The following is a 12,511-nucleotide window of genomic DNA, read 5'->3' as shown; positions in this document are numbered from 1 at the left end:
AATACAAAAATCAGTCAGGTGTGGTGACGCAGGCCTGTGATCCCAGCTACTCGGGAGGCTGAGGCATGAGTATCGCTTGAACCCAGGAGGCAGAGGTTGCAGTGAGCCGAGATCATGCCACTGCACTCCAGCCTGGGTGAGACATTGAGACTCTGTCTAAAAAACAAAACAAAACAAAAACCAAAGTGCTGAGATTGCAGGCATGAGCCACCACGCCTGGCCAGAATACCTGGCTTTTAAGGGCAACGTGAATGCCAGTTACTGTTGCTGTTGTCCTTGCTGTTATTCTTAACCCCTCAGCCTTCCAAATCGTAGGACAGCCTTCCTGTCATTGTTGACTTGTAACTATTTATATTAGCCTACTATAGGTCAAATTCATGATTTGTCCCATGTATGTCTTGAACTTTTCCATTCTCACATTTTTGCCCTTCTCAAAACATCTGCCCCAACCACCTCCACCTGTCAAAACCTTACTAATTCTTCAAAACACACTCCCAAATGTCCCTTCCTTCTTGAAGTGATCCAAGTTCCTTTGAATTACACCCATTCCCCATCCAGCAAAGTGGAGTTGTTCCTGCCCATGACATACACATCAACATAGAACTTTAAACACTTTCGTTATTATTCTACCTCATGTTTGTGGTTATTTGTGTATAAATTGAATGTAAACCACACAAGGGCATAATTATATGTGTATCCTTAATGGCCTCCAACCCAGGGAAAATCATAATTAATGGTAGTTTAATGAAAAATATCTATAAGAATAAAACTAAGGGAAACTGTTCAGAGTTCACTTTTGCATTTTATTATGAAATTTTTCATGAAGAATGGTTGATTAATGAATACAAAAAAACAGTTAGAAGAACAATACCTAGTGCTCAATAAATCAGTAGAGTGACTATAGTAAACAATAATCTATTACCCATTTCAAAACTGTTAATAGAGAATAATTTGAATGTTCCCAGCATAAAAGAGAAAGATTTAAGGTGATTAATATCCCAATTACCCTGATTTGATTATTACACATTATGTAAATATATTAAAATATCACATGTACCCCCCCAAATAGCTACATCTATTATGTATCAATTTTTTCAAGTAAAAAAATATAGATGGGTTACTACCAAAGGGAAAAAAGATTTTTTGGTGATGTAATCAAAATTATAGCACTAAAATAAAGATCATGAATTAGTAAAAGTTAAAAACAAAAAAAAGAAAATTTTAGGAGAACACCTAGAAAAGACTCTGTAGCCACAGAAAAGACAGAGCATATGTGGAACACACAAGAAGACCTAATGCCTAGAGAGAAAAGAGTTCAAAGAAGAAAGCACGGTCAAAATCATGATCCTGCTTTGCTGAGCTCAAAACTCAAAATGTCCTGCATCTTTGTGCTTGAATGACATTGTACCAGTTGCCCATGTGACTGCCTTAATAATAGAAAGAATTACTTAAACTACAGAGATGAGAACCAAGCAGAAAAGTGCCATGAAGTCCAGGTGACAGGGAGACAGCAGGGAGCACACAGGATGGGATGGAGGAAAGTCACAGCAAGCGGAGGAAGCTGCCTCCCTGCGGCACCTGCAGACCCGCAGTCTCACCAACAGCACGAGTGCCTGCAGCCCCTGCCCAGAGGCTGGGTTCCCACCTAGCAGCAGCATTGCTTCTGGCAGCAGCACTTCCGCTGACAGCATCCCTTCTGCTGGCAACAGCCCTTCCCATAGCCACAGCCACACGAGCCGCAGGTGCGGCGGCAGCAACAGATCACGGGTGTGCTGCAGCAGCCTCCACAGCAGCCACGGCAGCAGGGGCAGCAGCTGGAGCAGCAGCCCACCCGGTAGAACCTGCAGGTGGTGCAGCTGCCACAGCCACCACCACAGCCACCACTACAGCCACCACCACAGCCACCGCAGCCACCACAACTTCCACAACCACAGCAACCCATGGTGTCAGTAGAGAGGACTGAGGAGAAGCGAGGATAGAGGGCTCAGGAGAGATGAAAAGGTCTGATGCCGCCTTCTGTCCGGGAAAGCCCTTATATAGCAACTCCAGCAAGCCAAGCCCAATATGAGGCCCATTTCTTGTTGTTGTTTATCCCATTTCTTGTTGTTGTTTATGAGATCTCATAAAAGATCTCATGAGTTGTCTTACGCCCTACCTCGTGAACATCTTAACAAGCTAATATTGCTAAATTTAACTTTTACTCATCTCTTAAACCTCGGTTTGGATGAGAACACACCTCTAAGACGTTTGTGTTTGCAAGAACTTAAATGTGTGTGTAGGGCTTAAAATAGTGCCTGACACATTGTAAGTATTCAATAGGTATCTTTTGAATTAAATAAATGCCTAGAACATTTAAGAATAATCTTCATTTCTTTATAATCATGAGAGTCTGAATCCAGAGCCAGGTACAAAGTCTTGTGTTTCTGTTGATACTTCTCAGTTGTCACAGGTTAGACAAAACATTGTTTTTCTCTCTATTGGAATTCATCACACAGTCTTATGATATAAAAAAAACTTTCTTGGCTGGGCCTGGTGGCTCACACCCGTAATCCCAGCACTTTGGGATGCCGAGGCTGGTGGATCACCTGAGGTCGGGAGTTCAAGACCAGCCTGACCAACATGGAGAAACCCCGTCTCTACCAAAAATACGAAATTAGCCAGGTATGGTGGCACATGCCTGTAATCCTAGCTACTTGGGAGGCTGAGGCAGGAGAATCGCTTGAACCCAGGAGGTGGAGGTCACGGTGAGCTGAGATCATGCCATTGCATTCCAGCCTGGGAGACAGAGGGAGACTCTTTCAAAAAAAAAAAAAAATTAGACCAGCTACTCGGGAGGCTGAGGCAGGAGAATCACTCGAACCTGGGAGGCAGAGGTTGCAGTGAGCCAAGATTGTGCCATTGCACTCCAGCCTGGGTGACAGAGTGAAACTCCATCTAAAAAAAAGAAAGAAACAGAGTAGGCATTTCTGAATGTATTATCTTGCACATTATATCTCACCTTAAAACACAAATATTCTCTCTTCTGGCTCCTTGGGATTTTTCATTCACCAGAAGAATTGCTTGATCATTAAAAATTCCAAAAAAAAAATTGTGCTATGTGAAATGCTAAAAATGCAATTATTTAGGGCCTACTCCTAAGTCATCTGCCAAGGGTGAGGTTTCTGTTTGTTGTTTATCTGTTAAATAATTGGGAAAACAAAAGCAACAAAGTTTACATTTGGTGGCTGGCCTTCTCTCGTGTCTCTCTCACATTTAAGACCCACGGGGAGGCTCCAGGCTTAGGCCTGCCCACGCACTAATGGAATGTTTATTTGGAATGATCCCATTCGGTCCAACTGACTCTACCTGTCAGGCCTCCATTTCCTGCCCTAGGTAGCCCGTGGGTGTGAGTAAGTCAATAGGGTAAGGTTCTTGCCTGACTATCTCCAGAGTTTAAGGTCTGCCTGGCTAATCTCTATTCTCCAGACAACCCACAGAAGAGGCCCATGCCGTGGAGACCCCGCAGTCCCTCTTGGAACTTACGCTGCAGGTTCTGATCAACAACCACCAGGCTCTGCAGGGGCTGCATGTCCCCCAGGATGTCGGTGTCCGTGGTTTTACAACTGGCACCTCTTTCATAAGCTGACTTTTTGAAAGCAGAAGAAAGGCTTAAGAGACCCTCCCTTGATCTATCTCTCACAGGTGTGGGGCTGTAAGGATTCCTCCTGCTCTCCGTTTTGTCTGCCCAGCACCCTACATGAGACATGTGTGTAAGGTCTATGATGCCCACGTTAGAGACAGAAGGGCCAGACTCCCTCAGTTGGTTCCTGCTACTTCCAGACCTGCCTGCCCTGCTGTATGAGATGGCTGTCCTTTTTGTTTTATTTTGTTCTTTGATTTTTTGAGACAGGGTCCTGCTCAGTCACACAGACTAGAGTGCAGTGGTGCAATCATAGCTCACTGCAGCCTCAAGCTCCTTGGGTTCAAGTGCTTCTCCATCTTCAGCCTCCCAGTAGCTGGGACTATAGACCCATGCCACCAGGTTCAGCTACAGACGGCTGACTCTGGACTCTGCCTGGGGACCTTGTTTTTGTACTCTTCTCCCTTTTCTTTTTAGATAGAGTTTCACTCTGTCACCCAGGCTGATGTGCAGTGGCACAATCTTCGCTCACTACAACATCTGCCTCCTGGGTTCAAGCAATTCTCCTGCCTCGGCCTCCCAAGTAGCTGGGATTACAGGTGTGCACCACCACACCTGGCTACTTTTTGTATTTTTAGCAGAGACAGGGTTTCACCATGTTGGCCAGGCTGGTCTCGAATTCCCGACATCAGGTGATCCACCCACCTTAGCCTTCCAAAGTGTTGGGAGTGTAGGCATGAGCCACCACGCCCGGCTTGTAGTGTGCTTTTGACATCACAGCTAAGGAGTATTAACGACCTCAGTAACCCCTAACCAGGGAGAGCAGCGCTCCTAATTCTTCTACTTTCCTGGACCCATGTGTCCTCCAACACACACACAATAGCTTTGGTGCTGGGCTGGGAGATGTCAGGCAAAAACAGCAGCAGTGACAGCACGACAATGGCTGCCCTCCCCTCTCTGTGGAAAGCAGATGTCTGTTTTTTCAATTGGCCAAAATCCTTAATGTCTCAGGGTTCCTGTAGGCTGAAAGTGAAGTAATTTGGGGGAAGTATCAGGGGATTGTTGGGCTCAAGTTTGCTCAGGTCATAGGTTTCAATAAGTAATTCACCCTAATCTTACTCTCTGCAAGTATTCAGCATTTATTTTTATTATTATTATTATTATCTGGAGATGGAGTCTCACTCTGTTGCCCAGGCTGGAGTGCAGTGGCGCGATTTCAGCTCACTGTAACCTCCACTTCCCAGATTCAAGTGATTCTCTTGCCTCAATCTCCTGAGTAGCTGGGACCACAGGCACGCAATACCACACCTGGTTAACTTTTGTGTTTTTTTTAGTAGAGACACGGTTTTGCTATGTAGACCAGGCTGGTCTCAAACTCCTGACCTCAGGTAATCCACCCATCTCATCCTCCCAAAGTGCTGGGATTACAGGTGTGAGCCACCTCACCCAGCAAGTCTTCAGAATTCTTATAGGTCATGCCCAGAACATCTTTGCTCAGGGAATTAGACCACATCTACAACCATTGCTTAGATTCCCAGGGAAACACAACCTAGATGGGACACCTACCTCAAAACACATTCACAACAGAGTTGAGGGTTGTTCCAAAATGCATGCTATGGATAGTAACAGCACTTACCCAAACACTTCAGAAGGTGCCACATCTAAACATCAGCAGTTGCCTCTGCCTCTTTCACGATCCACCTGTTGTCATGTCAGGTTATTGAGATTGACATAGAACATTGAAAAAGAAAAATGGGGAAAATTGAGTGGTTTTTCTCTCCTCTAAATTTTTTTTCTGAATTTAGAATAATAAATATAAGTTCATTATAAACAATTTTAAAATACAGAAAACCATAAAGGAGAAAATTAATAGTGCCTGTAATAACCACTTTTACCATTTTGTCGTATTTTCTTCCGTCATTTTCCTATGCCTTTTAAAAATGGAGATGGGGGTCTTGCTGTGTTGTCCAGGCTGGTCTTCAACTCCTGGGCTCAAGCAGTCCTCCTGTCTTGGCCTCCCAAAATGCTAAGATTACAGGCATGAGCCACTTCACATTGCTCCATCATTTTTCTATGTTTTGTTTTTTCCCAATATTTGTATTTTGTGGAATCTTAAACCCACAGAAAATTTGCAAGAATATTACAGTAAAATCCTGTATACCATTTACTTAAGTTAACCAGTAGTTAGCACTTTGTCATACATTTCATTATAGTTCTCTCTCTTTCATTTTATTTTATTTTATTTTATATTTTTGTAGAGATGGGGTCTGGCTATGTTGCCCACACTGGTCTTGAACTCCTGGCCTCAAACCATCCATCCACTTCAGCCTCCCAAAGCATTGAGATTACAGAAGTGGGCCACTGCACCCAGCCTTCTCCCTCCCATTTGAATGAAAGTAAGTTGAAGAAGAATACTACAAATTTTAGTAAGTGTCTCCCAAAAGGGAGATTCTCCTATAGAACTACAATAATATTATCACACTTGAGAGATTTAAAAGTGACATGTTTTTATGTAATGTTTAACCAATCTTAAATTTCCCTAATTATCCCAAGAATGTCCTATAATTTGGAATTGCATTTTTAATAATTTTTAATGTTAGATCCAATCAAAGATGTATTTTTATTGAACTTTAATCTAGAACGGTTTTCCAGTATTTTATTTTTGTCCTGGAGAGTTGTTTTGCAAAATAACCCTCAACAGATTTGGCTCGTTGTTTCCTCGTGGTCAGGTTCTGGTTAAACGTTTTTGAAGAAATATTACGCAGTTGATGTGTTTTCCTCAGTGCATCACATCAACAAGTGTGTGATGTTAATTGATCCCATTTCTAGTGGTATTAAATTTTATCACCCAATTAACATGATGTCCACCAGATTTTGCCATTGCTAATCTACTGTTTTCTTTTTTTTTTAATTAATTTTTTTTTTCTTTGAGACGGAGTTTTGCTCTTGTCACTCAGTCTGGAGTGCAATGGTGCCATCTCAGTTCACTGCAACCTCCACCTCCCAGGTTCAAGTGATTCCCCTGCCTTAGTCTCCCAAGTAGCTGGGATTACAGGCATGCGCCACCACGCCCAGCTAATTTTTATATTTTTAGTAGAGATGGGGTTTCACCATATTGGCTGGGCTGGTCTCAAACTCCCGACCTCAGGTGATCTGACCACCTTGGCCTCCCAGAGCGCTGGTTATACAGGCATGAGCCACAGCACCCGGCCTCTTTTTTCTTTTAATTAATATAGACTATCACCTTGAATTTTTTTTTTATTACTATACTTTAAGTTTTAGGGTACATGTGCACAATGTGCAGGTTAGTTACATATATATACATGTGCCATGCTGGTGTGCTGCACCCATTAACTCGCCATTTAGCATTAGGTGTATCTCCTAATGCTATCCCTCCCCGCTCCCCCTACCCCACAACAGTCCCCAGAGTGTGATGTTCCCCTTCCTGTGTCCATGTGTGCTCATTGTTCAATTCCCACCTATGAGTGAGAACATGCGGTGTTTGGTTTTTTGTCCTTGCGATAGTTTACTGAGAATGATGATTTCCAATTTCATCCATGTCCCTACAAAGGACATGAGCTCATCATTTTTTATGGCTGCATAGTATTCCATGGTGTATATGTGCCACATTTTCTTAATCCAGTCTATCATTGTTGGACATTTGGGTCGGTTCCAAGTCTTTGCTATTGTGAATAGTGCCACAATAAACATATGTGTGCATGTGTCTTTATAGCAGCATGATTTATAGTCCTTTGGGTATATACCCAGTAATGGGATGGCTGGGTCAAATGGTATTTCTAGTTCTAGATCCCTGAGGAATCGCCACACCGACTTCCACAATGGTTGAACTAGTTTACAGTCCCACCAACAGTGTAAAAGTGTTCCTGTTTCTCCACATCCTCTCCAGCACCTGTTGTTTCCTGACTTTTTAATGATCGCCATTCTAACTGGTATGAGATGGTATCTCATTGTGGTTTTGATTTGCATTTCTCTGATGGCCAGTGATGATGAGCATTTTTTCATGTGTCTTTTGGCTGCATAAATGTCTTCTTTTGAGAAGTGTCTGTTCATATCCTTTGCCCACTTTTTGATGGGGTTGTTTGATTTTTTCTTGTAAATTTGTTGGAGTTCATTGTAGATTCTGGATATTAGCCCTTTGTCAGATGAGTAGGTTGCGAAAATTTTCTCCCATTTTGGAGGTTGCCTGTTCACTCTGATGGTAGTTTCTTTTGCTGTGCAGAAGCTCTTGAGTTTAATTAGATCCCATTTGTCAATTTTGGCTTTTGTTGCCATTGCTTTTGGTGTTTTAGACATGAAGTCGTTGCCCATGCCTATATCCTGAATGGTAATGCCTAGGTTTTCTTCTAGGGTTTTTATGGTTTTAGGTCTAACATTTAAGTCTTTAATCCATCTTGAATTGATTTTTGTATGAGGTGTAAGGAAGGGATCCAGTTTCAGCTTTCTACATATGGCTAGCCAGTTTTCCCAGCACCATTTATTAAATAGGGAATCCTTTCCCCCTTTTTTTTTTTTGAAACGGAGTCTTGCTCTGTTGCCCAGGCTAGAGTGCAATGGCGCCATCTTGGCTCAGCCTCCTGGGTAGCTGGGATTACAGGCACGTGCCATGATGCCCGGCTAATTTTTGTATTTTTAGTAGAGAGAGGGTTTCACCATTTTGGCCAGGCTGATCTTGAATTCCTGACCTCAGGTGATCCGCCCACCTTGGCCTCTCAAAGTGCTCGGATTACAGATGTGAGCCATCATGCCCAGCTATTTCCTTGAATTTATATGGCAAAATTAAAAGTATTGTGAATATATAATTTTGTATCCCGGTTTTTAACTTGACATTTAATCATATACAATTACCCTCATTATTAAATATTTGCTTTTCAGAAACTGTTTCTTAATGACCACATAAACACCAATTATGTAAATAACTTCTGTAAATTACCTCATATTCACCACTAAGCTCCCTAAGCAATTAAACATTTAGCTAACCATCTGGAAAAATAAACTTGGATACCAACCACCACCACCACAGCAATAACAAAATGACAAAATGGGTTTTTTCCTTCTTTTTTCTTTTTTTATTGAGACAGGGTGTCAATGTGTCACCCAGCCTAGAGTGACAGGGGCACCATCATAGCTCACTGCACCCTCAAACTCCTGGGTTCAAGCAATCCTCCTGCCTAATCCTCCCAAGTAGGTAGGACATCAGGCATGAACCACCACACTCAGCTAATTTTTAATTTTTTTTTTGTAGAGACAGAGTCTCACTGTGTTGCCCAGGCTGGTCTTGAACTCTTGGCCTCAAGCGATCCTCATGCCTCAGCCTCCCAAAGTGCTGACATTACAGCTGGGAGCCACTATACTCAGTGTTTTTTGTTTTGTTTTGTTTTATTTTACTTATTTTGAAATTATAATAGACTTTTGGTTGCAAAAATAGCATAGAGAGGGCCCACGTACTCTTAGTCCAGCTTCCATCAAGGATAACATCTTACATAACTAAAGTGTGACATAAAATGATTTTTTGAGTAAAACCCTTGCATCATGCCAAATCCCCATAAATTCTAGGGATCAAGTATTGAAATATAAAAAAGTAAGGCAATAGAGATAGTATAAAAAATGTGGGAGAATAGTATTATATTCCTGGGTTGTGGAATACTTTGCTTAATATGGCACCAATACCAAAAATCATACATGTTGGGGTGATCAGACCCAACACCAGGTCGTGGGGGTGACGAAGTTCAGCGGAGTCAAAGGATTGAGAAAAAGACAGTTTGACAAGTAAAGTGGGACCAGAGGGCCATTGCGATTGTGGAGGCTGCAAAGGCCCTGAGCTCTGGGAGCCCACGCTATTTATTGGTAATCCAACAAAGAAACAGGTGGTGAGAATGTGGGGGTCAAAAGGGCAGGCACATGATCTACAGCTGTGACAGTTTAGCATTTATATGGAACATGTTCTGCTACTTGAGATAATGCGAATACAATCGATCTAGGAGCCTAGGAGGGCTAGAAGCAAGGAGCCAGCAAGTCTAGACACATTCCAGAGGATATTATGTCAGACATGCAAGCCCTGCCTCAGTTTTTTCCCCAACACTCAGCTTTTTCCCAACAATACGGAAAAAAATGGAGAGATGTGACTTATAAAATATTTAAATTTCTGACAAAAACAAAGCTTCAAAATTTCTGAAACTGGGGAAAATATATATGCGTATAGGACAAAAGATTAATATCTTTATATGTAAGGAACTTTTATAAATTCACATGGGGAAACATGCAAAGGAAGAATCAGGCATTTTAAAAAGAAATACAAATAAGAGCTCCTCGAAAAATGAATGATTCCAGGCTGGGCATGGTGGCTCATGTCTATAATACCAGCATTTTGGGAGGCCTAAGCAGGCAGATCACTTGAGGTCAGGAGTTCAAGACCAGCCTGATCAACATGGTGAAACACCACTCTACTAAAAATACAGAAGTTAGCCAGGTGTGGCAGTGGGCACTTGTAGTCCCAGCTACTTGGGAGGCTGAGGCAGGAGAATTGCTTGAATCTGGAGGGCAGAGGTCGCAGTGAGCCAAGATCGCGCCACTGCACTACAGCCTGGGTGACAGAGTGAGACTTCATCTCAAAAACAAAAAAGAAAGAAAGAAAAGAAAAGAAAAATGAATGATTCCAGGCCAGGCATGGTGGCTCACGCCTGTAATCCCAACACTTTGGGAGGCCAAGGCGGGTGGATCACTTGAGGTCAGGAGTTTGAGGCCAGCCTGAGCAATACAGCAAAACCCCATCTCTAACTAAAAATATAGAAAATTAACCACATGTGGTAGCATGTGCCTGAAGTCCCAGCTACTTGAGAGGCTGAGGCATGAGAATTGCTTGAATCCAGGAGGCAGAGGTTGCAATGAGCCAAGATTGTGCCTCTATACTCCAGTTGGGTGAGAGCAAGACTCTGTCTCAAAATAAAAAAAATAAAATAAAATGATTCCAGATTTGGGGCATAAAATGTACCGGATAAGCCTGGAATATCTTGTCACGCCAGAAAACAAGGAAGCTACCAAAGGGCAGTGGGTTCATATCAAGACAATTTAAGCATCAAAAAGAAAAATGGCTGCAGTAAGCTAAAACACATAAAATTTTTTAAAATCTATGAGTTCATAATAATAGCAAATGTTTAAGAAATCCTCATTGGTCATCTTTGGAAGATGCTAAGAAATTTACACATTATTTTGAAATAGATATTTTTAATGGTAGGAGGAGAGTTAGGCATTTATTCTTCTTTTCCTAAATGAACTGTACCTCAGAGTAAGCAAAGAGTTGAGGAGGGGACATTTGTTTTCTTTTCTTTTTTTTTTTTCTTTTTTTTTTTTTTAGTATTAGAGACAGTGTCTCACTATGTTGCTCATGCTGATCTCAAACTCCTGGTCTCAAGTGATCCTTCCACCTTGGCCTCCCAAGGTGCTGGGATTATAGGTGTGAGCCACCCCACCCAGCCCCCATTTCTTTCTATAGAGGTATTCCAACTAATAAATGAGGAAAAAGTAGAATATCAATCACCATTTTGCAACCCAAATGAATTAATGGGTGTAGGCAGTGACTAACAGCAGGTGCCACTATCATTCAAAGAGAGACAATTAGAATTACATGCTTCCTGGTGGAGGAACCCAACACCCACCCATGAAGCATTCTTGTCCAAAAATAGAAACTGAATCTTAATGAGCTTCTAGATCTAATTACATGGGGATGCAATGATCAAAATTCAAAATTTGACCATGGAAAACTCACAAGAAAAACACAATTCAAGGAGAGAGAAAGAGAGGGAGATGGAGGGGGAACTACAGATTAAGAGAGCCATTCAGGCCGGGCGCAGTGGCTCATGCCTGTAATCCCAACACTTTGGGAGCCCAAGACGGGCAGATGACTTCAGGTCAGGAGTTCAAGACCAGCCTAGCCAACATGGTGAAACCCCATCTCTACTAAAAATACAAAAAATTAGCTGGGCATGGTGGCATACACCTGTAATCCCAGCTATTTGGGAAGCTGAAGCAGGAGAATCACTTGAACCTAGGAGGTGGAGGCTGCAATGAGCCGATATTGTGCCACTGTACTCTGGCCTGGGTGACAGAGTGAGACTCTGTCTCAAAAAAAAAAAAAAATCAATTAATTAATTTTAAAAAACAGAGTAGAGTTGCATTTCCATTGAATTTTCCCAATATCCCTGGGCAATACAGTGAGACCCCATCTCTACAAAAAATTAGCTAGGTGTGGTGGCATGCACCTGTTGTCTCAGCTACTCGAGAGGCTGAGGTGAAAGGATTACCTGAGCCCAGGAGGTTGAGGCTGTAGTGAGCCACAATCAAGCAACTGCACTGCTGCCTGGGTGACAGAGCAAGAGTCTGTCTCAAAGAAAAAAAAAAAATCCTTCAATAATGATGGCTGGATTCACCCACATCTTTTTTGCTGGAATTTTATCCCTCTGGTAGTGACCTGTGCACTATGTACTCTCTGAGCTCAGCTTTCTCTGAGAGTTTCCTGGGGTGCCAGGTCACACATCTAGGCAGGCAGAGAGTACCCCCTACCGCACCACATCGCATGCAGCATTATTCTGCTTCTGGCCTCTTCATCAGGGAGCCTGCTCTCTTCCTGTCATCAGCTCTCAGGGGTCCCAGGTCTGCTGGGCTGACCCAACTCTCCTGGCATCCACTGCTTTCACCCCATTCCAGCTAAGTTCCCCTTCTCTGTGCTCCATCCCAAGAGTGGAACAGGGTCTTCCTTTAGTTCCCTACAACTTTCAGAACCCAGATTATAATTATTGGCAAGTCTCTAGTAAAGGTTCATAGACAACCCAGAGTAGTTTAAAATCATGGTCAAATACAACCTCTGGGTGCCTCTTA

General features: G+C 42.6%; 1 protein-coding gene across 1 annotated transcript; it reads right to left on the bottom strand.

Moving 5' to 3' along the window:
- Window positions 1–1,645: 1,645 nt before the first annotated feature.
- Window positions 1,646–1,942, bottom strand: LOC129031383 (small cysteine and glycine repeat-containing protein 9-like). Its single transcript, XM_054477619.1, has one exon. The coding sequence runs from the start codon at window positions 1,940–1,942 to the stop codon at window positions 1,646–1,648; it is 297 nt and encodes a 98-aa protein (XP_054333594.1).
- Between the last annotated feature and the right edge of the window lie 10,569 nt (window positions 1,943–12,511).

This window comes from Pongo pygmaeus, chromosome 11, assembly GCF_028885625.2.
Source record: "Pongo pygmaeus isolate AG05252 chromosome 11, NHGRI_mPonPyg2-v2.0_pri, whole genome shotgun sequence".
In the NCBI taxonomy this organism is placed as follows: domain Eukaryota; kingdom Metazoa; phylum Chordata; class Mammalia; order Primates; family Hominidae; genus Pongo; species Pongo pygmaeus.
The sequence above is the reverse complement of the archived record's forward strand: the minus strand, read 5'-3'. Positions and strand labels throughout refer to the sequence as shown.